Source organism: Bos grunniens, chromosome 1 (assembly GCF_055505025.1).
Source record: "Bos grunniens cultivar Pamir isolate PY7600 chromosome 1, Bosgru_T2T1.0, whole genome shotgun sequence".
Classification (NCBI taxonomy): domain Eukaryota; kingdom Metazoa; phylum Chordata; class Mammalia; order Artiodactyla; family Bovidae; genus Bos; species Bos grunniens.
In genome coordinates this window covers 88,042,871-88,069,876 of record NC_141165.1, presented here as the reverse complement: position 1 = coordinate 88,069,876, position 27,006 = coordinate 88,042,871, and the positions used below count along the sequence as shown (strand labels likewise).

General features: G+C 46.3%; 1 protein-coding gene across 2 annotated transcripts in view; it reads right to left on the bottom strand.

The window, feature by feature from the left end:
• The window catches only part of ITGB5 (integrin subunit beta 5), a 116,127-nt gene that overhangs the window by 66,014 nt on the left and 23,107 nt on the right, over positions 1-27,006 (bottom strand). For both annotated transcript variants that reach the window (XR_015164421.1, XM_086402480.1), the window contains exons 4-5: positions 20,678-20,927; positions 8,805-8,973 (exon numbers count right to left, since the gene is read on the bottom strand). Coding sequence is in view for 1 of the 2 variants with exons in the window: in XM_086402480.1 (XP_086258606.1) it covers positions 8,805-8,973; positions 20,678-20,927 (419 nt within the window). In the remaining variant the exon portion in view is untranslated. The remainder of the gene's footprint in view (positions 1-8,804; positions 8,974-20,677; positions 20,928-27,006) is intronic.

Here is a 27,006-nt window from a genome sequence, read left to right as displayed (position 1 = left end):
TCCCAGATGCTGGAAATTATAAATGCAAAAGGGGATTCAGAGTTCCCATCTCACAGATGGGGAAGCCAAGGGCAAAGATGTGCATCACTCCAAGGGCTGGGCTCCGGCAGCACACGGACCTTGGCATGGTACTTGAGGTTTCCCTAGCAAACTCAGAGGCTGCTGGAGCCTCCTTATAACTATTTCTGGTAAACAGGAAGCTCTGTGCTCCAGAGGGCAGCAGCATGTGCAGCTGTCTCCCCAGGGACAGACTTGGTCCTGGCTCTTCTGCTGGTGAACTGAGTCACACAGGAAACCAAAATGCTTCCTGAGACCAGGACCCGCCCTCTTTGGAAGCACACCCCTCCCACCTTTCTGCTCCTGTGTGGCCACAAAAAGCCGCAGGCTCTCTAAGGTCAAGGTTAAGAACTCTGTCTCAGGAGCTGGGAGAGTGGGAACAGTTCCATCTCTGGCTCTGTCATTTCCAGTTGTAAGACCTTCTAATGCTACTCAACCTTTCCAGGCTTGTTTTGATCATCAAAATGGGACAATATAATATAGCTTCCCTGGTGACTCAGGTGATAAAAGCATCTGCTTGCAATGCGGGAGGCACGGGTTCAATCCCTGGGTCGGGAAGTTCCCCTGGAGAAGGAAATGGCAACCCACTCCAGTTCTCTTGCCTGGAAAATTCCATGGATGGAGGAGTCTCGTAGGCTACAGTCCAAGGGATCACAAAGAGTCGGACACGACTGAGGGACTTCACTTTAACTTTCTTTTCAATGGATTAGGTAAAACAAGCCCCATGAAGTACGTGGCATAGAAGCCTGGCTCTCAGCCAATGGTAATCAATAACATCATCAGCATCATAGCCTCAGAAACAACACAGGGAGGCAAAGAGACAAAGGTGATCACTTGAAGGGAAAGAACACTTAGTTAACTACTGGGTCCCCCAAGCCAGACCTTCGACAGAGTCTGTGCATTCCACCAGTACTTTAGACTGTCATATAGGCATCTGTCGTCCAACTGGAAAGATGCTCCCCAGGGCGGGAGCTGTGGCTTCATCATCTGTGTATCTCTCACAGCAGCTAATGGGGCATCCTGCAGACAAGTAAGTGCCCAAGAAATTTTCAAAGTCACAATTGAAACACTCTGTGTGTTGACCTTTCAGGCAAGCACAGAGAGAGAATAGGTTTGAGGGAGGAAATGAGGATGGGAAGAAGGCAGACCTGACCAGCCAAGGCGCAGAACCCATAGCAGAGCTGAGCTTGGGGACCAAGGAGTCTCAATTCCAACGATGCACATGAGGAAAATCAAGGCTGGATGCTCCCTGATTCACTTCCCCAATCATGTGGACATTTAAGCCTACTTTCGTCACTTTGTAACAGTAAACATGCTCTCATCAGTAGCATTCCTACTGATGCTACTGATGTTTGTTTCTCCTGTTTCTGTCCATGTTTTGCAATGAAAAATCTTTTTAAAAAATCTGTCTGTGGTTCAACTTACAGGTAAAAATGTTTCATTTCATTCCTCAGGGAAAGGAAATCTCAGCCCATGACTCAGGATTTAGACATTCATCTGCAGCCCAAGCCCTAACAACTCGCAGTGGAACGTGTATAATGAAGACTCTTATGTTGAGTCCAACCTCAACTAAAGACAACACTAGTAGTATATGAAGCTGAACTATATGCATTTTCAATTTTTGTAGGAGAAACTATCAATAGTCAAATATCAAATTTCATTGATAGTAAAATGTCCATGATTTTACATGGTTCTATTTAATGTTTACAAATAGGTTGTTCTATTTCCTTTGAGTGGATCTGCAAGCTCAGATCAAATCTCGGAGGATGAGGACTTTTTCTCATCTTTCTTTAATGTCCTTCACCATACCTGTCACTGAGCACTTACTGGGCACACAATAAACACTCCTAAGTTGGAAAGCATGGTCCAGTAACAGTACTTCTGGCTCTGCTTTAGAGGACGTGTGAAGTATGTGTGAATGACACGGAGCACTCGGGAGCACAGACTTGGGCATCCGAAACTTCAGAAGCATGAAGGAACCAGTGAGGACAAAGCATCTCCTTGTTTGCCGAATGTTCAAGAAGAAACTGCTGTGCGCAGCCAATGAGCTTGGTGCTGCAGAACCAGGTGTGTGAAAACAGTCATGGTTCCCTGCCTTTAGAAAGCTTCCAGTCTCACAGGGGAGGCAGACATCACTCAAGGAGTAGCTCAAATAAAAGTAACTGTCATTGACATGACCAAGGGCCTGGTGCACAGCGACTCCAACCTCTCCAGGAGGATCAGGGAAGGCTTCCTTGACATAAGGCAAGCAAGCAGAGGTCCCAAGTAGGCAGAGAACAAACATGAAAAGAGGGTTCGTGGGCAGAGGAGGGAGGGATGCATAGGCACTGGAATGCTCTGCATGATATGACACTGGGGGACACATGTCGTTATATCTGTCCAAACCCACAGAACCACCAAGAAAAACCTTGCGTCAACTACAGGCCTTGAGAGACAGTGATGTGTCATTCTGCTGGGGGAGGCTGCGTATGGGAGGAGGGTATATGGGAACTCTGTGTACTTCCTGTTCAATTTCACTATGAACAGAGAACTGCTCTTAAAAAAATATAGTCTATTAATTGTTTTTAATTTTTGAAAGAAATGCAAGAATACAGGGGAGGAGTATTCCAAGCAGAAGAAACAGCAGGTGCAAAGGGCCTCCCATGAGTCAGAGTAATGGACTGAAGGTCACTGTGACTGGAATGCAGAGGCCAGGATGGAGGCTAGGAAGAGCAGTGTCAGGAGAGCCCAAGAATAAACCCTTGTCACTTTCCCCCTTTTCCTCAAATAGAGCAAAAATGAGCCCGTCATCTGAAACAAAACCAGGCATTCACTGAAGGGGCCTTCTAACTTTTCCCAGCTTGAGTCCTCCCTGCCATCGTCACCCAAGGAGCCAAGCTGTGGGGACAGCTATGCAGGCAACTGAGACATGGGCCTCCCTGGTAGCTCAGTGGTAAAGAAACTGCCTACCAACACAGGGGACACGGGCTTGATCCCTGGGGGGATCCCTGGGTCTGGGGGCATCCCACATGCTACAGGACAACTAAGCCCATGAGCCACAACTACTGAAGCCCACTCGCCTGCAGCCTGTGCTCCACAGCCAGAGAAGCCACTGCGATGAGTGTGTGTGCCACACGCCGCAACTACAGAGGAGCACCCGCTCACCACAACTAGGGAAAAGCCCACGCAAGGACGAAGACCCAGAGCCGCCATGAATTAATTAATTATTTTTAAAAGTGAGACACAAACTCTTCACTTGTACCCTGTTGATAACTCTGAGTTGTAACTCTGTCTGTTCTTACCCCTCGTGTAGAACCAGCAGCTGTGAGCAGGACAGTGAGGCCTACAGCACAGCTCACAGGCAGGAGGCAGAACAAGGACATATCACTCGAGGGACCAAGACAGTTGAGTGATTCAAAAGTTCACATTAAACCATGTATGCATGCTTAGTCGCTCAGTCATGCCCCCGCCCCCCGCCTTTGAGACCCCATGGACTGCAGCCCGCTAGGTTCCTCTGTCCATAGGATTCTCCATGCAAGAATATTGGAGTGGGTTGGTGTTCCCTCCTCCAGGAGATCTTCTCAACCCAGAGATCGAACCTGGGTCTCCCACATTGCAGGTGGATTCTTTATTGTATGAGCCACCAGGTAAGTCCCACATTAAACCACAACCATCTGCAAAACAGAAAGCCAAGGAGAACCTTTACCACCTCCGACAAAAACACCTATGAGCATGGACAGAGGGCCCATGTGCCTGCCCACACAGCCCCACAGCCACCATGGACCACAGGGAAATCCAATACCTTCCCGGGCTTCACAAAGACCAGGGGAAGAGCAAGCAGGGCGGGTTGTGCTAGGCCCCAGAAACCACTGTGTGCTCTGCTAGCAGAAACAGCTCACACACGCTGAGACAGATAACTCAGAAAGAAAGGCAATTGTCTACATTTCTCAGTTCGCACTTGGAAGAATGACAAGTCTCAGGTCTAAAAGAAATCAGACAACAGTCAAAAGAAGCCAAATCAACTCCAGGGGAGGTTGGGCAGAGTGAAAACCTCTCGGAGCTGAGCCTGCCTCCAGGACTGGGGAATTCTCCACCCTCTGCTGTATCCACAGCAGCCACTGCCTGGCCTGGGCTCAAAACTGAACCAGGAGAGACAAAAAGCAAAATCAAAGGCTCTGGGCAAGGGGCACAAACAAGGCTATGACACGGCCTTTGTGAAAAGGGGCGCTGACAGCACAGCTGGAGGGCACCCTGGACTTCCTCCCCTCCAGCCGAGCACCCAGACCACCATGGAGCCATTAGTAGCAGAAGAGACACAGCTTGAATCGGGACAAGAGGACTCTAAATCAAGTCCTCTCTGCTCTGCATGGCACTATCGATACTTCCCAAAGTGCCCGGTACCAGGAAATAGACAGGGCTTGGGCTTTAGGAGGAACTGGAACTTGTTCAAACCTGGCTCTACCTGTCACCAACAGTCAGTATAATGAACCTCGGGATACTCAGTTTCCTCACCTGTAAACTGGGCACTACGGCATGCGTGCTCAGTTGTGTCCAACTCTTTGCAACCCTAGGACTGTAGCCCGCCAGGCTCCTCTGTTCATGGGGATTCTCCAGGCAAGAATCCTGGAGTGGGCTGCGTTTCCTCCTCCAGGGGATCTTCCTGCCCCTGGGACTGAACTCGTGCCTCTGGCATCTCCTGCACTGGCAGGCAGATTCTTTACCACTGAGCCCCCAAACTGTGCACCAACACCACCAATACACTACAGAGCTGCTGTGAGAATCTGAGCTAATGTATACTAAACACATGGAGCAAGGACGATAGTGGGGCAAGGGCAGCCACTGTTTTGCTTCCAGAGACCCACAGAATCTGCATTCCTGCAGGAAGTCTTATCAGAGGAAGCTGTCCCTCCAGCCTCTCTGGGGCTGTGGTCCCCACTTTACATTAGGATTCTCTCACTAGTCAAGGGATAAAGGATCCACGCCACACCAAGACTGTTTACATGCAAACTTACTTTGTTGGCTTTGAGACACACTTATTAACCTATTTCTGAGAAGGCATACAATGCTTAAAAAAATAATAATGCAAAATTAGGTAATTGAGATTAGAACAGAAAATCTGTCTAAAGGGTAAGATGGATAAATGTTAGGGGGCTAGAAGGTGAGGCCAAAGGGAAACAGGCTGGGTTGCAGAGATCTGATTTTTCTGTCTGACAGGAGAAAGCAGCCCACAGAATCCACATAGCTGGGACACACCCAGCCAGGCATAAATTTGCAGGGAACTGGTTTGACTTGAGAGTCACAGAGAACAGCAGAGCTGAGACTGACAACTCAGAGCGCCTGGGCAACCCCCTCCATCCTTTGTTTCCCCGGGGCACCAGCTCTCCCTATTTGGGGAGAGCAGGAAAGCAGCCATGGTTCCAATCTGAACCACTCATCACACTTCCACCTACTCAATTTCAGAATAAACAACTTACAGTCAACTTCTAGGAAGTCCCCGGAGAACAACAGAAGCAGTAAAGGGTGAAACCATTATTCAGACCAAGAAAAAGCATAACAAGTTTAATAACAGGTCTCTAGGTAAAGATAAGAAATTGGGGGTAGTGGCCCTCCCTCGTCCAGCCCAGGCCAGTAGAGTCTCGGGAAACACGCCTGCATGGGTGACAGAGGGGTTCCTTAGCTGTGGCTGCTGGTCCATGGCCTCTCCTAACAATGTGACCTGCAGGGGGCAGAGATGGCAACTCAGAATGTCCACTCATAAAAGCAGAATTCTACTTAACCTAAATACAATCCTAAGTAGAAACAGACTGTTTCCTTCTTTTTTGCAAAGAGCAGCTTCCCAAGAAATGTAAAGTTGGTGGTCAGGGTGGGATTTAAGACCAGTCATGTGAGCATTCCACACCCCTAAGTCTCTCTAGTTGGTAACTATCAGTCCATCCTAGGGAAGCCAGAGTGAGAATGAAATCAGAACAAAGCACCCGCCCCTGTAGGCTGGGAGTAGGCCTGTTATCAGCTCCATCTCCAGGGCATGGGGTCAGAGGAAGACAGCGCTGGGGCTGCCCAGTCAACTCCAGCCTGCAGGAGCCTCTCTCCAACTGCAGAGATCACAGGCCTGCTGGTGCTGTCACATTCGGGTTGTAGGATTAAGAGGAAGGGCCTTTAATCTGGGCAAATCAGGAGGAGGCAGAAAATACAGTCAACAAGATAAGGCATGCTTAGGGCTTTTAAAAGAACTTTAAAAATCTCATTATCACTGAAATCTAATTAACATTAAAAATCTAAATATCACTGAAACAAATGATACCTAGGATTTACGTCAAATAATGAAAATAAAGTGGTTAGGAATACAAATGAAACAAGACTGGCTACAGATTGGTAACTGCCTAAGAATGGACCATGGGTACATGGGGTTTTATTTCACTATTTTCTCTACTCTCACATGTTTGAAATGTTCCATTACAAAGTTTAAAAATCACATGCTAGTTATTGTGAAAATTTAAGTAAAATATGAAATTAAAAAAACACAGAGAAAAAAAGCCACACATAATCCTATCACTAGAGTCAACTGCTGTTAACACTTTGGTCTACTTATTTCCAATCTTTTCTGTTATTTTTCTTTTTTGTTTGCACAATACAGTCATACCTCTACACCGTTTTATCACTTGCTTTTCTTTCTTCTCTTAATTTATCTTAAGAATTATTCAAGTGCTCAAATATTCTTATAAGGTATGATTGTTACAGCCTTTCATCAATAGACAGGTCATAATCTATTTCCAATATTCAGCTACTATAAATAAGCCTGTGGTCAACCAGGAAAGATGACATGTTATAAACAGGTGATTTCAACTGAGAAAGAAACTGCTTGATCGGTACTCAAAGAGTGACACAGCACAACGGAGAAGGAATGGCGAAGAGAAAAGCTGGGGTCTCATCAAGCTGCCTAGTTCCAAGCAATTAAGTAACTTTCCACAGACTCCCCACAGCAAAGGGCAGGGTGGGGAATAAAGAAAAAACGCCAAAAGATACGAAACCGAAACACACGCTAAAATGCCTCTTAGCCAACAATTCACAACCAGGTGCAGGCACTGAGTTTAAGAAATCTGTTAGCATCTCCACTCAATACCCGAGTCTCAAAATACTGCATTTTCAAAGGGAAGGATACTGTCATGGGTCTGGGACAATAAGGGAAGGTACTGTTGGGCAAAGAACAAATCAAATAGCTTCCCACAGACCACCAAACCTCCAGCATTCCATCACGCCATTCTGATTCATCTAATCAAACAGAATTAATATAACTGGACAGTGTACAGGCCTGTTACTGGGTTCTTCCCCCTAAGCCTTAAAGATGACTTCCCCCTCAAAAAGAAAACCCACAATATTCCCAGGATGGGGCGACGAGAGGGATCCTGTGTTCTCCCTGCACTATTTTCTTCAGCCAAGCAGTGGATTTGGCAGAACATCTCTAAAGATAGCACCCCATACAGTCAGTATCTGAATGAGAGTCAAAACCTGAATGAGAGTCATAATTTTTCTTCCTGAGGCAAATCCATGAACTACTTTGTGACTTACTTGAAAGATTCAGAGCTTAATCTAGCTGGGTCCTGTCTGCCTTTCTTGGGCTGCTATGAAACATCAGGGGCCTCTGAATCAAACCATTCACCTCTGGCCAGCAGCTGGGCAGGGGCCACTATGAGACTTTCCTCTCCAGGGTGGCCCCAAGGAACAGGGATGGGCAGAACGCCAGTGGGACCAAGAAGAAGACCGAGAAGGCTGTGCTTCCTTCACATTTTCCTTTCCCCTTATTTCCCCTGTCTACCATTTGGGGTTTTATTAATATTTCAGGAAGGACAACCATGGCTCTCTTATCATTTTGTAAAGGACTGAGAGAAGAAGTGAGTCTCTGAAGCACTAGACACAGGCTCTCTGAGATCAGTTATGCGGCCTCCCCAAACTGAATGCTAACCTCCCTACCCAGCCCTCCTCCCCCAGACATGGGTGTCCCGACCACCGCCCTGCTGCTGAGCCCACTGAAACGTTCAAGAAAGTGCTACCAATTATGCATAGTCTGTGATGACCACTCTGGAAAAAATTCTGAAGTATGTGTTGGGATAGCAAAATTCAAGAGTGACATTTATTTTTATCTTTTGTTGATGTTATTGGGTTGTTTTGACAGTAGAAAATTATTTTAAGAATAAATTATTACCAACATTCCATTTATATATTTTGCTGAGATTGGAACCTCTCAAAGCCTGAGTTCATTTCTGACCTAAGTCTGTGTCCTCCCTCTGGATTCATATATTATAGAGAAACAGGAGAAAGACAAACAAACAAACAAAACCAAAGATGACAAGCAATTTCTTTTTTCACTGGATTTCCCCAAGAGAGCAATCTTTACGAAAATTGGATCATAAAGCTCTACAAGGTTCTATGCGTATGGCTTGACTCCACCCCTTCCCTCCCCCCGCCCCCAAAAAAGAGACGAAAGAGTCAAATGCAGAAACACAGAACAGCTGTCTGCTGGCAAAGACGGCTTCCCACTGTACACAGCCACACCCTGACACAGACACGCACCAGCCCCCAGTTATCCCTGCACTCCAGCTGGTTTGATGGCTGCAGATTTCCCCAGGGGCCCACTGAGCTCACCCTCTGATGCAACAGCGGACGGGAGCCCACGGGCTGGGGTGGCTTAAAATACGCAGGCAATGCCAACACCCACACTGATGCCTCTTTGTTGACTTCCCATGCGGGGACGGGACAGAAGGGAAGGTTACCTTGCAGACAGCCGCCTGGAGCACTGCGTCAAAGCCACCCTCCGGGGCATCGCGGTTCCGGGACACCCTCTGCTTCCGAACTTCCTCATTGAAGCTGTCCACTCTGTCCGTGAGAGGCAGCAAGTGGCGGAACCCAAAGGAGGGGACACAGTTTGGGAACAGCTTGTAACTAGAGAGAAAGAGGACAAGAGTCACGTTTCCTTCATTATCTTAAAATCTTAAACAACAACATACTCTGTGCCTTTACTGAGTGCCCTGAGTGGCACCAACGAATACTCAGCCGCCTACCAAGTGTCCCTGGGACAGATACGCGGGGGACAACAGAGCAGTAACAGCTCCTACCTCCCAAACACAAGTCCTAATCAGCAGGAAAGACAGCATGCATTAGGCTGTAAATGCATGAAATGGACAAACAGGTCAAAAGAAGCGGAGGTAACGATGGGCTTCTGCAGTCTGAGGAAGATGCCACAGAGGAGCCCTGACATGCGCCTTGAAGAGGCAAGGGCCTGGAGCACGGGCATCATAGCCTCAGCAGTGCCTAAGGAAGGGGGTGGGGGCGTTTTGGGGCTGGCGAAGGCGGGCAGTGTCAAGGGATGGCAGAGTGACTTTACAAAACCAGCTTCTCACATCCACTTTGCTGCTGTCACATGATAAAAGATCACATAACCTCTCCTGTCAACCCACTCAGAGACAACCAGGACACGCTGGCACATGAGCAAACACTAAATGCAACAGGAATGAAAATGCCCTTCCTGCCTCCTCATTCATTTATAAATATTGGAATGATAAACTGTCAGCTCTCCCAGATGCATGCAAAGAGAAATCATTTAGAAGCAAATCATCTTGAAATGGAATATTCTATCTGGAAATTTGGAAAGAGGGAAGTATCACATCTCAATAGAAGGCTAATGCCATATCTCTCTCCTGAATATTCATTGGAAGGACCGATGCTGAGGCTCCAATACTTTGGCCACCTGATGGGAAGAGCCCTCTTGTGGGAAAGGACCCTGATGCTGGCAAAGATAGAGAGCAGAAGGAGAAAGGGGCAACAGAGGATGAGATGTCTGGATGGCATCACTGACTCAATGGACATGAAAGTGAAAGTGAAGTCGCTCAGTCGTGTCCAACTCTTTGCAACCCCATGGACTGTAGCCTACCAGGCTCCTCCGTCCATGGGATTTTCCAGGCAATAGTCCTGGAGTGGGCTGCCATTTCCTTCTCCAGGGGATCTTCCCAACCCAGGGATCGAACCCGGGTCTCCTGCATTGTACACAGACACTTTACCGTCTGAGCCACCAGGGAGTTTGAGCCAATTCCAGGAGATGGTGAAGGACAGGGAAGCCTGGCGTGCTGCAGTCCACAGGATTGCAAAGAGTCAGACACAACTTAGTGACTGAACAATAACGAAAAACAACTCTCCGGAGTGTTGGGTGTTCTCATCTTCAGTCCACAGTAGAGATCCCAAGTGGCCCCATTCCTGGAGGAAGTTAGATCCCAACCATAGCTGCAGGAGTGTCAGTTGGGCATACAGCCAACAGAATAGGGTGAGAGGCTTGACACCGCTTCCAGGAAGGTCCACTAGATACAGGGGGAGAGGGAAGAGTAAATACAAGGCCCTGCGGCAGAGGTGAGCCCAAGGGCGGAGGGCGGCCAGCGAGACCGTAGGGCTGGGAGTAAGAGCAAAGATGGGCAGTGAGGCAGCTGGGCGGCCAGCTGGACAGATTGTGCAGGTCTGTGGCCATGCTAAGGAAGCTTCTCTTTCAGAATAAAGATGAAAACCAAACTTAACAGACAGGCACAAGGGGATGGCTTCATAACCCAATCCAAGCCATGTGCATGGGAAGGGAAGCCAGCTCAGGACCTAGCAGCTCCTGCCTAATTGCACCTTGAAGGGCAGCCAGGGCAGGTCTGAGAGGCTCCCCTCCTCCACAAGAGGCAACCCTGGGCTTTCTAAGAGGCTGCCCCATTCCTCTCAGGTCCTTCAGTACCTGCTCCATCAGTCACCAGCTGCAAGCCAGCTGTGGATGGTCAACCCCACTGCTGTAATGGCTGTGGTGCCTCCCGGATGAGGAGAACCATCAGAGGCTGTCCCTGTTTGCCTTTCCTTTGTTTTACTCTTCCTTCCACCTAAATCTTTCCCCACCCCTTGTGTTTGCACAGATCAAGCTTGTCTATAACCCATGACTCCAGGCCATCCAAACTTTATATTCCCATTCTCAGCTGGCCATAAAGAGAAAGGTCACGGAAATTGCATTCCCAGCTGGAAATAGGAAGTGAGCTGAGAAATAGGAAGTGAGTCCCACTGTGGTGATCTGGCAAATAGAGGGACCCAGGAGGGAAAAAATGTACACAGACTCTTCCTCGCCCTTGAAGCAACTTCACCCTGTGCTGTGCTGGCCCATGGTTGTGGACTACGGGTATTTACTGCTATGGCTGACGGGGTTGGTTGAGGAAGGGAGGGGAACAGAACAGCAACTGCTGTTCAATGAGAAAACCAGAAAAGCTCAGCTAAATCAGCATTTTTCACCTTTCCCTTCCCTTCCTGCAAAGGACAGTTAAATAGATACATTTTTACTGCAGAGAATTACTATTAATAATCAGGAACTAGAGAATGCATTTACCAGAGAGAAGTCTTCACTGCAGAGAACTTTATTACAACCAAATCAGAGGCACCTCTTAGAGAGGAAAACAGCGATGTCACACAGGCTCTGTTGAACGTCTCTGCAGTCACTGGAAAATAATGTCACCTGTGACTAGTTATTTTCCCCCTGGGAGAGCTGACTGAGGAACCTGAAGATCTGGGTGTTCGATGATCTTGTGTCAGGAAGCCCACCCACCCCCCAACCTGTGTCTCTGCTGTAGGACCCCAGATTTAGGGCCTACTAAATTGTTACTAAATTAAGGATGATGAACCAGGAAGATGAATAAAATATATATGCTTAAAGAGCTTGGGGGCGCATGTGTGTATAAAGTGAATCCCATTTGAAGACATTAAATCTAGGTAAATCCAGAAAACAGTCTAATGCTTCAGAACAATAATACTGTGGACCCTGGAGCTGACAGAGAAAGACCTCCCCTCTTCTTCTAAACAAAGAGAACTGCTGTGTAAAAATCTAATCTTGAAAAATGTTAATATGTAGCCAAGACTGGAAGCTTCGCAGGGAAATCCCAGGTGCCAGGAATGGAGAAGAAAGCACTGCACAAATGAATGGACTTAAGAGTAGGTGGGAAGTAGTGAGCAGGAAAAGCAGTGAGCAGGGATCTCGTGGCAAAGGGGCCCTCTGCCGCCCCACCATGGCATGTTGTCAGACAGGCTGAGACCTGGGCCCCTTTGCTGTAGTGCTGCAATGCTTGCACCTGGACACATCTCTCCTCAAGCAACAAAATACAAAGAAACTGTGCAAGACGGAGTGCATGTGCAGCTGGGGAGTCCAAAAAACCCATCTGCCACTTTTGAAGAGCCTGGAGTAAAAAAGCAGAGGGTCAGGAGCAAAAGCAGGGTACTGCACATGCCCCCTTGCATGCAATACCACTGAAGGGATGGGCAGACCACCTAAGCCCCCCTCCAGCCCCACCCCTGGATGCTCCCCTACCCTCAGCCCATATAAGGAACAAGCTCACCACCACTCCCGGCTCCAACGGGGTGGGGGGTGGTGTGGGGGGAAGGGAAGCAAGCAAGCAAGAGAACCTGTTGATCGTTCTTACTTGCCCCTGCTGCAGCAGAGACCTCAATAAAGCCTTGCCTGAATTTCTCGTCTGGCCTCTGATTAATTTCTATTGCTTAAGGAGGCCAAGAACCCTAGTTGGTTACACTGGGTTGCTTTTTTATAATATTTTTTCATAACCTTCTGATTGTTTTTTCTCCCTAATAATATCCCATTCTAGTCTTTGGTATTTCTTCCTTCTTCTCCTCAATGTTTTCAATATGAGAATCTGGGGCTTGGGGCCAGGTTCTATCAGGGATGATGGACTTCAGCCACGCAGGGTCAAGCACCAGAACAGGGTTCTCTGCATAAAGCTGTGGGCCACGAAGAGTTGCCCTGTCACTAAAACTAAAACCAGAAAAATTCCAGCCCCTGGCTTGGGAAAGAAGCAAGGAAGATGCACTCCAGGGCCAGGGTGGGATGAATCACCCACAAAGATTGTAACCCCAGGCCTGAACAAGTCAGAATTCATTACTTATACAAGGAAGGAACCCCCCTGCTGAGAAACAAAACAGGAGAACTAGTCCCACAGTGAGACTTGGAGGATCCTGGAAGCAGGGAACAAAAAACCACCCTGCAGGGAAGCCAGCATACCTGGGACATAGGATCCCCTGATGGAAAACAACCTCTTCTAAAGAGGAGCTAAGGAAAATGTTACAGACCCTATGAGAAATGAACCACCATGAAGGAATGTAGCAAATGCAACCAACTGAAGGATCTTCAAGAAACAGATAGCACAATGATCTAAAGCACTTTAAAACAAACATATTTAAAACACTGAGGAGAAGAAGGAATAAATACCAAAGACTAGAATGGGATAGTATTAGGGAGAAAAAATAATCAGAAGGTTATGAAAAAATATTATAAAAAAGCAAAAGTCTGAAAAAAAGAAAAAATATTGTCACTCAAATTCAAAAATGAAACTTCGGTGCATGAATTTAAAAACTAAAGAACAAGGCACTGGCACAAAAACAGAAATATACATCAATGGAACAGCATAAAAAGTGCAGAAATAAGCCCATGCACCTATGGTCAATTAATCTACAACATAAGAGGCAAGACTATACAATGAAGAAAAGACACTCTCTTCCATAAACGGTGCTGGGAAATCTGGACAGCAACATGTAAAAAAATGAAATTAGAACATTCTTTAACTCCACACACAAAAATAAACTCAAAATGGATTAAAGTCCTAAATATAAGACCAGACACCATAAAATTCTTACAGGAAAACATAGGCAGAACACTCTTTGACATAAAACTGCAGCAATATCTTTTTTGAGCTGTCTCCCAGATTAATGGAAATAAAAACAAAAATAAACAAATGGGACCTAATTAAACTCAAAAGCTTTTTTTGCACAGCAAAGGAAACCATAAATAAAATGAAAAGTCAGCCCATGGATTGGGAGAAAATATTTGCAAATGATGTGACCAACAAGGGATTAGTCTCAAAATTTACAAACAGCTCATGTGGCTCAATATAAGACAACAAACAGTTCAATCAAAAAATGAGAAGACTTTGGGGCTTCCCTGGTGGCTTGGTGGTAAAGAATCTGCCTGCCAATGCAGAAGACTCGAGTTCGATCCCTGGTCTGGGAAGATCCTACATGCCTCGGAAAAACTAAGCCTCTATGCCACAACTACTGAGCCCATGCTTTAGAGCCTGGGAACCAAAACTACCAAGCCCAAGTGCCACTACTGCTGAAGCCCGCATTCCACGGCAAAAGAAGCCTGGACACCGCAACTAGAGAGTAGTCCCTGCTCACCGCAACTAGAGAAAAGCCGAAGTAGCAACGAAGACCCAGCATAGCCAATAAATTTAAAAGAGAGAGAGAAGACCTAAACAGACATATCTCCAAAGAAGACATACAGATGGCCAAGAGATAGCGTATGAAAAGATGCTCAACATCATTAATTATTAGAGAAATGCAAATCAAAACTACAATGAGATATCACCTCACATAAGTCAGAATGGCCATCAGCAAAAAATCTACAAACAATAAATGCTGGAGAGGATGTGGAGAAAAGGGAACCCCCCTACACTACTGATGGGAATACAAACTGGGACAGCCACTATGGAGAATGGTATAGAGGTTCCCTAAGAAACTAAAAATAGAAACACTATGTGCTGTGCTGTGCTTAGTCACTCAGTCGTATCCTGCTCTTTTCGACCGCATGCACTGTAGCCCACCAGGATCCTCTGTCTATGGGGATTCTCCAGGCAAGAATACTGAGAGGGTTGCCATGCCCTATGACCCAGGATTCCCACTCCTATGCATAATCCAGAGAAAAACATGGTTTGAAAGGATGAAGTCACCCCAATGTGCACTGCAGCGCTGTTTGCAATAGACAAGACATGGAAGCAACCCACACGTCCATCAAGAGATGTGTGGTGCATATATATATAATGGAATATTACTCAGCCATTAAAAAGATGGAATAATGCCATTTGCAGCCATATGGATGGACCTGGAGATTATCACACGAAGTGAAGTGAGACAGAGAAAGACAAATTGCATATGCAGCAGCAGCATGGCACATATGTGGAATCTAAAAAAAAAACATATGAATGAACTTACTTACAAAACAGAAACAGACTCACACAGACTTAAGAGTAGGAGCTTATGGTTCCAGGGAAGGGGGGAGGGGGGGAAAAGGTAGATTGGGAGTTTGGGACTGACATGTACACACCGCTATATTTAAAACAGATAACCAACAAGGACCTACTGTATAGCACAGGGAATGCTGCTCAATATTCTGTAATAACCTAAATGGGAAAGAATTTGAAAAAGAAGAGATGCATGTATAGATATAACTGAAGCACTGTTCTGTACACCTGAAACTAACACAGCACTGGTACTCAACTATCCTCCAATATAAAATAAAGATTTTTTTTTTAATTGAAGAACAAAATGGTAAACTGGAAGACATTTTCTATTATGCAGCTAAAGGAAAGAAAGAGAGAGAAATTATGGAAGAAAACTTAAGAAACATGATGTTTAGAATGAGTGGCTCCAACACACATCTAGCAGTGTCAGAAAGAAAATGAAGAGCATCAGAGGAGGCAATCAGATGTCCGAAAACCTTCAAGAACAGAGCTGTACTCTTGAATTAAACAAGCAGAGCAAGCTCTATACAACGCAAATAAAAGTACTTGAATCCAACCTAGTCACACTGGAGTGCCTATCTGTATAGGACATGAAAAAACAGGGAAATATTAAAAGTTACCAGAGAGAAGGAAAACCATTAGATGGACAGCAGACTTCTCACCAGCCACAGAACATTCTAGAAGATGATAAAATAATGCCTTCGAGGTGGTAAAGGAGTACCATGACCTCTTGGAAGAAATACAAAGGGTTAAGGAAAAAAATATAAACAATAAATGACAAAATGTCTTATCTCATTTGCAAAGATTTTTAGATATGTACTTCCCCTGTTTGTGCGTGGGCATGAGAACATTTAACAACTCTTTCACAACTTTCAAGTATACAATTATATATTTCAAATACAGTATTGTTGACTACCGCCACCACACTGTGTATTAAAGTTCCAGAATGTATTCACCTTATAACTGGAAGTTTGCACCCTTTGACCAACTTCTCCCCCTTTCCCCCACCCCCAAATCCCCAGCCCCTGGCAACCGCCACTCTAAAGTCTGTTTCTATGAGCTGCTTCTATACCTCTAACAAAAGAAAAAGGTTCAGAACCAGAAATACCAGGCTGGATTAATCCGTCAAATCCTGTATCAGTGAATATGATGTGACTCTTCCCAAGGACACTATTCCTATTACCCAGAATAGTATAGGAACACAGTATTGCTAATACCCAGAGCTGCTGATTAAATTCAGAAATTCTGATTAAAGAATTAAACAGTTCTTTAATCTGATGATTAAACTATTTTTTGTTTTTTCTTCTTATGGCAGCCCTAGTACTACTGACTTCAGTTCTGGCATTTCTGGTTCATTCTAAGATGGGAGAAGATAAGTCTAGGATTTTCATCCTTTGGCAGAAACATCTGGAGCAGGAGGAGGGACACACCTTAGGAAAGCCCCATGAGAAACTGGTTCTCTTCTGAGATGTCCTGCACAGGTGGTCAGATCGTTCCTCCTGACCCCCATCTCCCCAGAACTTCCCAGGGGCTACTACTGCTGCTTCCAGCATCATAGGGAGAAAAACCTACAGAACGTACCACTGGGGGAGAACACTGTGATCTTCTTTCCACGTGAGTGGAAGGAAAAGAACAGACAAGGATCCCAGACAGCATCTACAGAGCCAAGCACAGAACTCAAGATGAGATAGGGAGACAAGAGTACAGCCATTCTGGAACAGAACTGAGCGAAAGGCCTTGAGCAAGTGGGCTTCACAGGCCAGAAGAACAGCGCCTAAAAGCTTGGGCTTCTGAGACAACAACGAAAGACCCACAGGCATAAAAGACGAGCTCCATCTCTGTACATGAGATTGTCTGTACACGGCTTCCAAAAGACAAAAGTGGAACCATAAAACCACCACCTAGCAGAATTGCCAAACTCCCAGTTCCCCAAAAGATATAGATAAAACCTTGACACACATTCCTAAGTTGTTTTTGCAGGAAGCAGGCCCGCCCCGCCCCCTCCACAAGCCGAAAACTGCTGACTGCAGGCACACAGAGGGTGATGATGCTCAAAATTTCACCCTGATGCCAACCAATCTAAGAACTGAGCACAAGCTCATCAGGCAAACCACAGCCCCTCTTCCCTCACACTGCCTTTAAAACCCCTTATCAGACAGTCTTTGGGGAACTGACATTCTTTTCCACCTTCTTTCTTATGCATAAGCTATCCTTTCAATAAAAAGCTCTGCTTGTCTAAGAGTCTTATGGGAGCAACATTTGTTTCTATGGCATTGCTATCCAAGAAACTAGAGAGGGCCCAGTAACAGAACCAGTGAATGAGACCAGCTGGGAGACAAGAGGGAGAGGTAGGGACTGTAGCAGCCAATAACATGTGAAACCAGCCTGCATTACCAGACCTCCTAGTTTTTGGAGAAAACCTAGAAATCCTGGCCATTCTTTGTTAAATCTTTTAACTGTTGGTAACTAATTCACAGTGCCATTGACACTTAGGAAAGCAAACAAAGCCCATGTACAGGCCAGATCAAGGGCAGAAACAGCTGCCTACATCCTCTCGCTCTGTTCTCCCCGAGAGGTGGCGGGAGATCTCCGAGGACACCCAGGCGACAGCAGAGTCCACTGCCTGGATGCAGGACATCTATCTCAGCCTGCTCACTGATTCAGGGAGCAACTCCCTCAAGTGCTGCCCAGCTTAGGCAGGAGGGATCTGCATAGCTCAGACCTGATGTTTCCTTTCAAACCCCCATTCTTTCACCGGATTTCCTGTCTCCCAAGCAGCCTGTCAGTGTGCCTTGTACTCACTGTCAAAACTTCTACTGTCTGCAGTTGGTTCTGCCTTCTAGGGCTTGGAGAAGCAGCTCTGAATGAGAGTGTAATAACCTTGAATACTCAATGCTGAGGGCCCCGAGCCAGCCCTTCATCCTCTGCCAGCTTCCAATCTAACATCTGACAGTTCGCCGATGGTCCCCAGAAGAATCGAAGTACAGACACACCCTGCCTGTCCAGAGACAGGGCCCAGCCAGAGGGCAGAGAGGAAAAGCAACAGAAAGAATCACCATTCCGGATGAACTGAAAAAACTTTTGATTAAGATGCTGTTGCTCCTGGCAAGTAACAGAACTCCAACAAAAAGATGTGGCGCAGGGGACTCGGGGAGAGGACCAAAGTAACAATAACACCACAGCCAGCAGTGGCCAGGAGGAAGCCAAACCCCGCAAATGAGGACACCTAGTACCTCTTCATGGTTAAGGCGCTCAGAATCATCTGTATCTAAAATTTGTTTTTGTTTTCTCCACCACTGTGTTATTGCAATCCCCGGAGAAGATCTAAGAAGATCTGGAAGCTAACTTCCAGAAGAATGTACAGAGGGATGAAGGTTTCAGAACACACAATACCAGCATAACTATCACCTCGGCCCTTCCCCCAGCCAGCCCAAACCAGACCTGCAAACTGTTGAGGCTGCCGAACGGGAGCCAAGAGGACAGACAGGCTCAGGGGCTTAAGACTCCCCTTCAGGGAAAGTCAAGGAAACAAAGAATCAAAAGACATCACAAGATGCCTGAATCCCTGAGTCACCCCTTGAAGAAGAGCTGCAACAGAAAGCAGCTCTCCCGAGATTCTGTACAAGCAAGAAATAAACTTTCATTGTGTTGAGCCACTGAGATCTGGGGATTGATTGCTTATTACTGCAGCATAGATACATGACCCTTATGCAAGTGCCCTGAAGGCTGGGTGGTTTGGGAATGGGTATTGGACTTCCCTGGTGGCTCAGACGGTTAAGCGTCTGTCTACAATGTGGGAGACCCAGGTTCGATCCCTGGGTCGGGAAGTTCCCTGGAGAAGGAAATGGCAATCCACTCCAGTACTATTGACTCCAGTACTATTGCCTGGAAAATCCCATGGACAGAGGAGCCTGGTAGACTACAGTCCATGGGGTCGCAAAGAGTCGGACACTACTGAGCGATCTTCACTGTATTATTACTGAAACTCAAATAAAGCAACTGTGCAGTGGTGTGATTTGGACGGGGTAAAAATAAGCATTAATGGAAACAGATTCTGGAAGTAGTTCATCTTGATTCATATTCCAAGTGTGGATAGATAGTGCTAGTCCCTCAGTCATGTCCGACTCTGTGCAACCCCATGGACTGTAGCCTACCAGGCTCCTCTGTCCATGGGATTCTCCAGCAAGAATACTGGAGTGGGTTGCCATTCGCTTCTCCAGGGGATCTTCCTGACCTAGGGATTGAACCCGGGTCTCCCACACTGCAGGAAGATTCTTTACTGGTTGAGCCACCAGGGAAGCCCCTTACTATTTGTATAATCTTGGGTAAGTTATTTATTCTTTTTAAGCCTCATTTTCCTTATCTTAAAACTACAGCTCACTTCTACTTTAGAAACCTCAAAAGATTGCTAGGAAACTTAAATGAGACAATCCATATAAGGTATGAAGTGCAGTGGGTGCCTGACACTTAGTAAGAACTTAAGTCTTACTATTCCTCATCTAGTAACTGTTTTGGGGCCTCAGATGCCAAAGCCTAACCAAAGCTGAATATGGAGAAGAGACAAGAAAAAGTTGAAGGTTATCACTCATTGTTGTCACACCACATAGTCTTGCCATCTGAACAAACCCACCTCACAGAGGTTGTGTTTGGGGAGTTGGAGGAAGAGATCCTCCACCTCTAATACACAAATGTACCAGGGCAGAAACCTATTCATCAACTCATTTATCTCCTCTACTGTGCACAGCTAACCTAGCTCCCAGCCTCCCTGTAGAACCCAGTACTACAGAAACGAATGTAGGAGCAGAGGCCACTCTCTTCTGGTCCAGAGTATCCTCCTAGGAGCAATCCTCGAGGCACGATGACCTTACAAGCCACACATGAACCAATGGAGCCTGGGTCCCAAGTCACTGCTTAGAGGACAGGTACCCACTGATCAGGAGACCCATTTGCCCTTAGATGAGTTCAGAAAATAAACTTTCATCAAGCTTGAGTCACTACATAATTTTTTAGATTTGTTCACTGCCGTAGTTAGAAACTGCTGTTCTCTAACAATGTGTCAAATCTTTTCTAATTCAAGTACTTATGTTAGAAAAAAAAAAAATCACACTTATAAAGGGCAGGGTTTTCATTTTGTTTTGTCAAGGTAATTATAGTTATTTATATAAACAATAGGAACAGACTGAATTCACTCATTCCAAACACCTGAGTTACTCTAAACAAGGGGAAAGTTTAAATTATTCTGCCTGCTCCAGATTATCGGTGTCCATCACTTCCTGAGAACACTCTCTAAAATCCACTAATGTAGAAAACACTGCTGTGTCAGGCAGGCAGGAAAACAAATGAGCTATCATCACTGCAGTGTTACACAACCTTGTAACAACTTCTTTCTTCTCAAGCAGAGGGAGAACAGAGCCAGAACATCCTTCAGCAAATTTGACACCTAAGCCAGGTTCCCTCCCCCACCCAGATATGACCTCCCTAGGCCTTTCTTTAGGGTCAGTCTTCCTGCTGAACCATTTCTCCATCCTTAAATACCCAACAGAAGGGTGGTTGTCACTCACCCAATGCATGGGTTGGTCTGGTACCTCGGCGCTGTGTAGGAGAAAGGAGAGATGTTCTTGTCTACGAAAGACCCAAACCCCAACCGGAAGTTGCTGGTGAGCTTCCTCATCTCCTCAGCTAGCTTGGTGCCCAGGCTCCGGATGTTTTCCAGGTCATCCTTCATGGACAGAGAGAGGTCCATCAGGTAGTACAAGTCCACGGGATAATCCTCCACCTGTCGAACCTGCAGCTGGAATGCAGTCTTGTCACCTGTGCCAACCGAGAGACCATGTGTGTTAGAGGTAGGTCATCCAGTTTGCTGGGGCGGAAGGGATGGGTTTTGCTTTCAAAGCCGGTCCACCTGCGACTTTTCTTTAGTGACCGTGTGCCTCTTGGAAGACATCTTTTTCCTGGAAGCAGTGACTGATGGAATACGGGTGCTAAGGATGCAGCTCTAGGTTCTCCTCTTGCTCACATGGGGTCTCTGTGACCCCACGGACCACAGCCTACCAGGTTCCTCCATCCATGGCATTCTCCTTTCACACACATGGGGTCTCTGTGACCCCACGGACCACAGCCTACCAGGTTCCTCCATCCATGGCATTCTCCTTTCACACACATGGGGTCTTTGTGACCCCACGGACCACAGCCTACCAGGTTCCTCCATCCATGGCATTTTCCTTTCACACACATGGGGTCTTTGTGACCCCACGGACCACAGCCTACCAGGTTCCTCCATCCATGGCATTTTCCTTTCGCACACATGGGGTCTTTGTGACCTCACGGACCACAGCCTACCAGGTTCCTCCATCCATGGCATTTTCCTTTCGCTCACATGGGGTCTCTGTGACCCCACGGACCACAGCCTACCAGGTTCCTCCATCCATGGCATTTTCCTTACGCTCACATGGGGTCTCTGTGACCCCACAGACCACAGCCTACCAGGTTCCTCCATCCATGGCATTTTCCTTTTGCACACATGGGGTCTTTGTGACCCCACGGACCACAGCCTACCAGGTTCCTCCATCCATGGCATTTTCCTTTCGCACACATGGGGTCTTTGTGACCCCACGGACCACAGCCTACCAGGTTCCTCCATCCATGGCATTTTCCAGGCAGGAGTACTGGAATGCATTGCCATTTCCTTCTCTAGGGGATCTTTCCCACCCAGGCATCGAACCCAGGTCTCCCGTATTGTAGGCAGATGCTTTACCATCTAAGCCACTAGGGAAGCCACTCTTTTCACACACAGGGCTCAGCAATTTTTAAGGAAACTCTTTAAGAATGAGTCTTCTTAGCAGTGTTCTGTTTTCTCAGCAAAAACGACTTTAGGTAATTGGTGGATAGTGAATCAGACAATTCCATGGACACAAACTGGGTGGAAGTAGTCCACCTACCACATGGGTGGGAGTATGGCCAGGAGACTATAAAGGTGTGTGTGAAACAGAAAACAGGGAAGAAATGAACAAAAGAAGGGTACAGATATAAGAACTCAGGTGGCAAGAGAGAGGAGAAGGCAAGAGAAAGGGGGAAAACAAAGGTGGTTACTTAAAATACCCCCACAAGGGCAAAAATGTTTACGCTTATATTGTGTCACCTATTTCTACCTCTCTAGCCATTTAGCAAACAATAGTATTTAGTTCTAGGGCATATTTGACATTGCAGACACAAACCATTATCATAAATTATCTATAAATAGGAGAGTATTACAAATTTTAGCACCATCAAAAAGAAAAGGAAAAAAAAAAACTATTAGATTTATCTACAGCTATAAGAGAGAAAACGGTTTTTGGTTCTATAATAAGACAGTCAACAGACAAAGGAAAAAGAAATTGATTCAGAGGAAAAGAACAAAGAGAAAAAGGCAGTGTCTGGGAGGCGTGGCCTCTGCAAGCTTGCCCCACGGGCTGTGCAAAAAGGCCCAAGTCAGCGCAGTAACTGGGGAATGCATGCCAGGACAATGATTCTTCATCATTTCATAACCTCTAAAAACACACTGTTCAGACATAATTTCAAGAAGTAAATCCTACCAGGTGATTCTATCTGCCATCAAAATTATTAGCCTCCCAGAGACACCAAGAGATGTCTTTGAACTCTTTGCGTAGAACTGCCCACACACGTTTGAAATGTGGATGTACTCTCTTGTGTTCAGAGGTGCAATGTCGAAGGTGACTTTGCTCCCACATGAGGGTCCACACCTCATACGCCCACAGAGACATTTCAGAGGAACCAATCTTTCACCTCTAGCTGACAACCAGTGGGTTGAAGCCTTCTTGAACTTGCAGGATGGGAGACCCAGTGGTCTGTTCTCCCTCCCCTCCTCCCATCCCAGACGAGGCATACTTCATTAATTAGACTGTGAAGAATCTAAGGACCCAAAGATTTCAGTCCAAATTCCAGCTCTGCCCCTCAACTAGGGATGCCACTCAAATCTCCATTTCCTTAACTGTAAAATGGCAATAACGGCACCCAGCATTGAGTCTATGAAGCACTCGCGTGGGAAGGAGTCTTGCAAGCAGTGAAGGCCTGCCCAAATGCAGAATGATTACTATAATTACCACTGTAGCCTGAGTGGCGGAGCCCAGCCTGCTTCCCCTGACTTGTCCTTGCATGTGCTGCTCAAGCCACCTGGAGATTGATGTAGTTTGGGCTGCCTGTTGGTATGAGTCTATTTTTAAAAAACCACTGGAGTCTGACTCAGAGGAATGTTCGAGATTTCTTCCAGAATGAATTCTGGACTGCTACAGTATTTGTCTCTGGTTCCCATGAGGCAGAGAGAGCAGCTCTCAGCACACGGCCCCTCCCATCCCTGGATGCCACACCACAGTCGGGGAGGGGCGGCGGCCTGCGAACATGTCCCCTCCATCCAAGCCTATGACCTCTTTGCAGGGTCTTCTTTGGTTTTCTGACCTGTGCCCTTCCCCCAAGTTCCCAGCTTGGGATCTTCTTCTTTAATCCAGAATCTGCTTCCACCTTTGGGGGGATTATGACCAGTTAACAGATGAGCACTTTAGGACCAGGAAACAGGGAACCAGCTTGGATTCATGGAGGCTGGGAGGCATCCACGGGAGAGAAGTAGACACTAGCCTTGGAGAGCAAGAGCCAGGTTGGAATCCAGACCTTGTCACCAAGGATTCCAGACCTCAGGCTCCTTTAAACTTGCTGCCCAGTTTCTAGATCAGTAAAATGGGGAAGATGTTCATTACTGTGGGTGCGGAGGAGACTCTCTCTCTCTATATATACACACACATATATATATAAACACTGTACAAATGCTTCTATGCAAGAAAAACTTCAACCCCAGGTCCCCTGAAAGTCAATTATTAAAGCAATTTCCTGTGGGGCTAAAAAGAGAGACAGAACATTCTGCCAAAAACTTGAGTGTGAATGGCTAACAGCCTTCGGTATTATACTTAACTCCAAATTTTCCAGACATGAAGGCAAACAGAGAAACAAGATGTGATACATAGGTCTCTCTGTATGCAAGAGGTTCTCTACTTTGAAGTAAGAAATCTATTGCCAGTAAATTCTAAGAGAAGCTGATCACTAAAACACACACACACACCCCTCCCCAAAGGGGGGCTGCAAATGCTAAAAAAAAAAAAAAAAAAATTTCTCTCCAAGTTTTCCAAAAATGGAGGAATATATGAAAAAGGGTTAAATCATTAATGTTCAAAATAAGGGTTTACGGCTATCTTATCTATGCTGGATTTTAAATGCTACAAACTCCTCACTAGTCCTTGACAATAATGGAATTTCTGTCAATGTAATCGAGGAAGAACCTTTGTCACAAATTAAAAGGGATGTTGTCTATAAACTTAAATTACACATATTGGCCCATCTCAGGGAACCCTGCCTCCCAGGTACCATTGCTTATCTGCTCGAAAGAAACATCCCAACCAGGCTTACCTGTGAATGGCTGCAGGAAGGAAGAAATTAAAACATCTCCTTTGAAGCCTGCTGGGAACTAAGCTTTTGCCTCCTCTCCTTTTAGTATAAAAGTTAAAGCAAAAGTCGCTCAGTAGTGTCCAACTCTTTGCGACGCCATGGACTATATAGTGCATGGAATTATCTAGGCCAGAATGCTGGAGTGGATAGCCTTTCCCTTCTCCAGGGGCTCTTCCCAACCCAGGCATCAAACCTAGGTCTCCCGCATTGCAGGCGGATTCTTTACCAGCTGAGCCATTAGGGACGAAGCCTGAATTCTAATTCAGAGAAGATGCTTCTCTGGGACACTAGTCCACCATCTCCTTGGTCTGCTGGCTTTTTGAATAAAGTCATTATTCCTTGTCCCAACAACTTGTCTCTTGATTTACTGGCCTGTTACACAGCAAGCAATATAAGCTTGGACTCAATTAACAGCAGATTTTGGAGGGACTGACACTTCTGGACCAGTTCTCAGCATGGGTGCTAAGTGTGGGAGTTAAGCTACAGTGTCCCAACTCCCTGATGAGGGAGCCCCAGGGTTAGCTGACTGAAGGTGAAGCTGCTGCTGCAGGCCAGGGGCACCTCCTGCCAGGAGAGGGTCTGGGGCACCTTTTCCATCTTTGAGTACACTTCTGGAACCAAGTACACTTGAAAGGGAAAGTGAAGTCACTCAGTCGTGTCCAGCTCTTTGCGACCCCATGAAATGGAGCCTACCAGGCTCCTCTGTTCCTGGGATTTTTCAGGCAAGAATACCAGAGTGGGTTGCCATTTCCTTCTCCAGGGGATCTTCCCAACCCAGGGATCGAACTCTGGTCTCCCGCATTGCAAGCAGACACTTTACCATCTGAGCCACTGAGACACACTCAATAATACATCCAGCCGCCCAGTTTGGCACCACCCGAGACGTTAAACCAGTCGCCACCTCCTGTGAGTACAGAAGGCTGAGACCCGGGCTCACCTCCACTGTGGGCACTCAGTCTGTGCCTGTCTCTGGTGACACCAGCCCAGCCCACACGTCCCCCTCCTCCCTCTCCTCGTAAGACCCCTACAGGTTCTTCTCCCTGTGTGGCTGTCACCCTCTTCTCTGGGGCCAGTCCACAAAATCCCCGCCTTGGGCCCAGCAGCAGAATCAGAGAAATAGGATAAAACAAACCCCAAAGTAAAGCTGATCACCTCACACCTGTGAGGACACGGCTACTCCTGCAGCCCCTCTGGTTCCTCCAGTTTCCAGTTCAGCCAGCCTCAGCTGTTTCTGCACAGAACTCATGCCACTGCTTGGCTCCTCAGTGTAGATTCTCCCTCCATAATCAAGTATCTACCAGCATTGCCTCTGAAATGTACTTTTAAAGCTTTCTTCTGTCTTCCCTCCAACAAAAAGTGAAAAGTTATTTTTCCTGGGAACATATACCAGATGACAAACATTCCCAGAAAATGAACGTAGAGAATTCTAGCAACAACTTTTGGTTTCCCTAAAACTGACTCGTGTTCAAATATTTTAGACAAAGTAGCATCTAACAGATAAACACTCTCACTATCCCCATTGCAAGTAGTTTTTGATTCCTTAAAATTATACTTCTGTGCTAGAAATTGAAAGAAACGTTAAAATCAGCTACATTATAAATGGACTACAGCTGAACAGGGAATTAGGGCCCCAGCACATAACTTCTAAGACTATCACCCAGCTCTCTGCTCACTGAAGCAGAAGGCAATTAAGACTCAGAATTAAATCCAGACCCATAATGAAGAATTGCCTCCCTGGCCCAGAACAAGGCTGGGTGCTGCACCAAACGCTACTCCCCCTCCTCAGAATTCTGACTCGACAGATGGAACTATCAGAAGACGTTATTAACCTTTACAGTACCTGACGCCAAGCAATTAGGGCTCAGCATTTTTAGTTTCCTTGAAAATAATCTTAGTTTGGGCTGCTATAACAAGTACCATGGACCAAGTGGCTTATAAACAACATAAATTATTTCTCACAATTAACAACAGTGTAAGACCAAGACTAGGCCAGTGTGGCTGGGTTCTGATGAGAGCCCTCTTCTGGGTTTCAGACTACAGACTTCCTGCCGAAGCAAGCAGAAGAACCCTCTGGGGTTTGGGGGGTTTGTTTTTATACCACGAATCTCATTCATGAGGGTTCCAGCCCATTACCCAATCATCTCTTAAAGGCCCCACTTCACTTCTTAATACTATCACATTAGAGGGTTAGGATTTCAACATATGAATGTTGGAGATACAAACATTCAGCCCACAGCGAAGCACTATCCACCCATCATCAAGTGTTTTTAAGTGTGTGCATTGTCAGTCTGGGGAGCAGACGCAATATCCAAGTCAGGCACGTGCCATCTCCAATCAGAATGTGAGAGAGGGGAGAGAGGCAGTGTACACAGGGATGGAAAGAAGCCCATCTCAAAAGCAA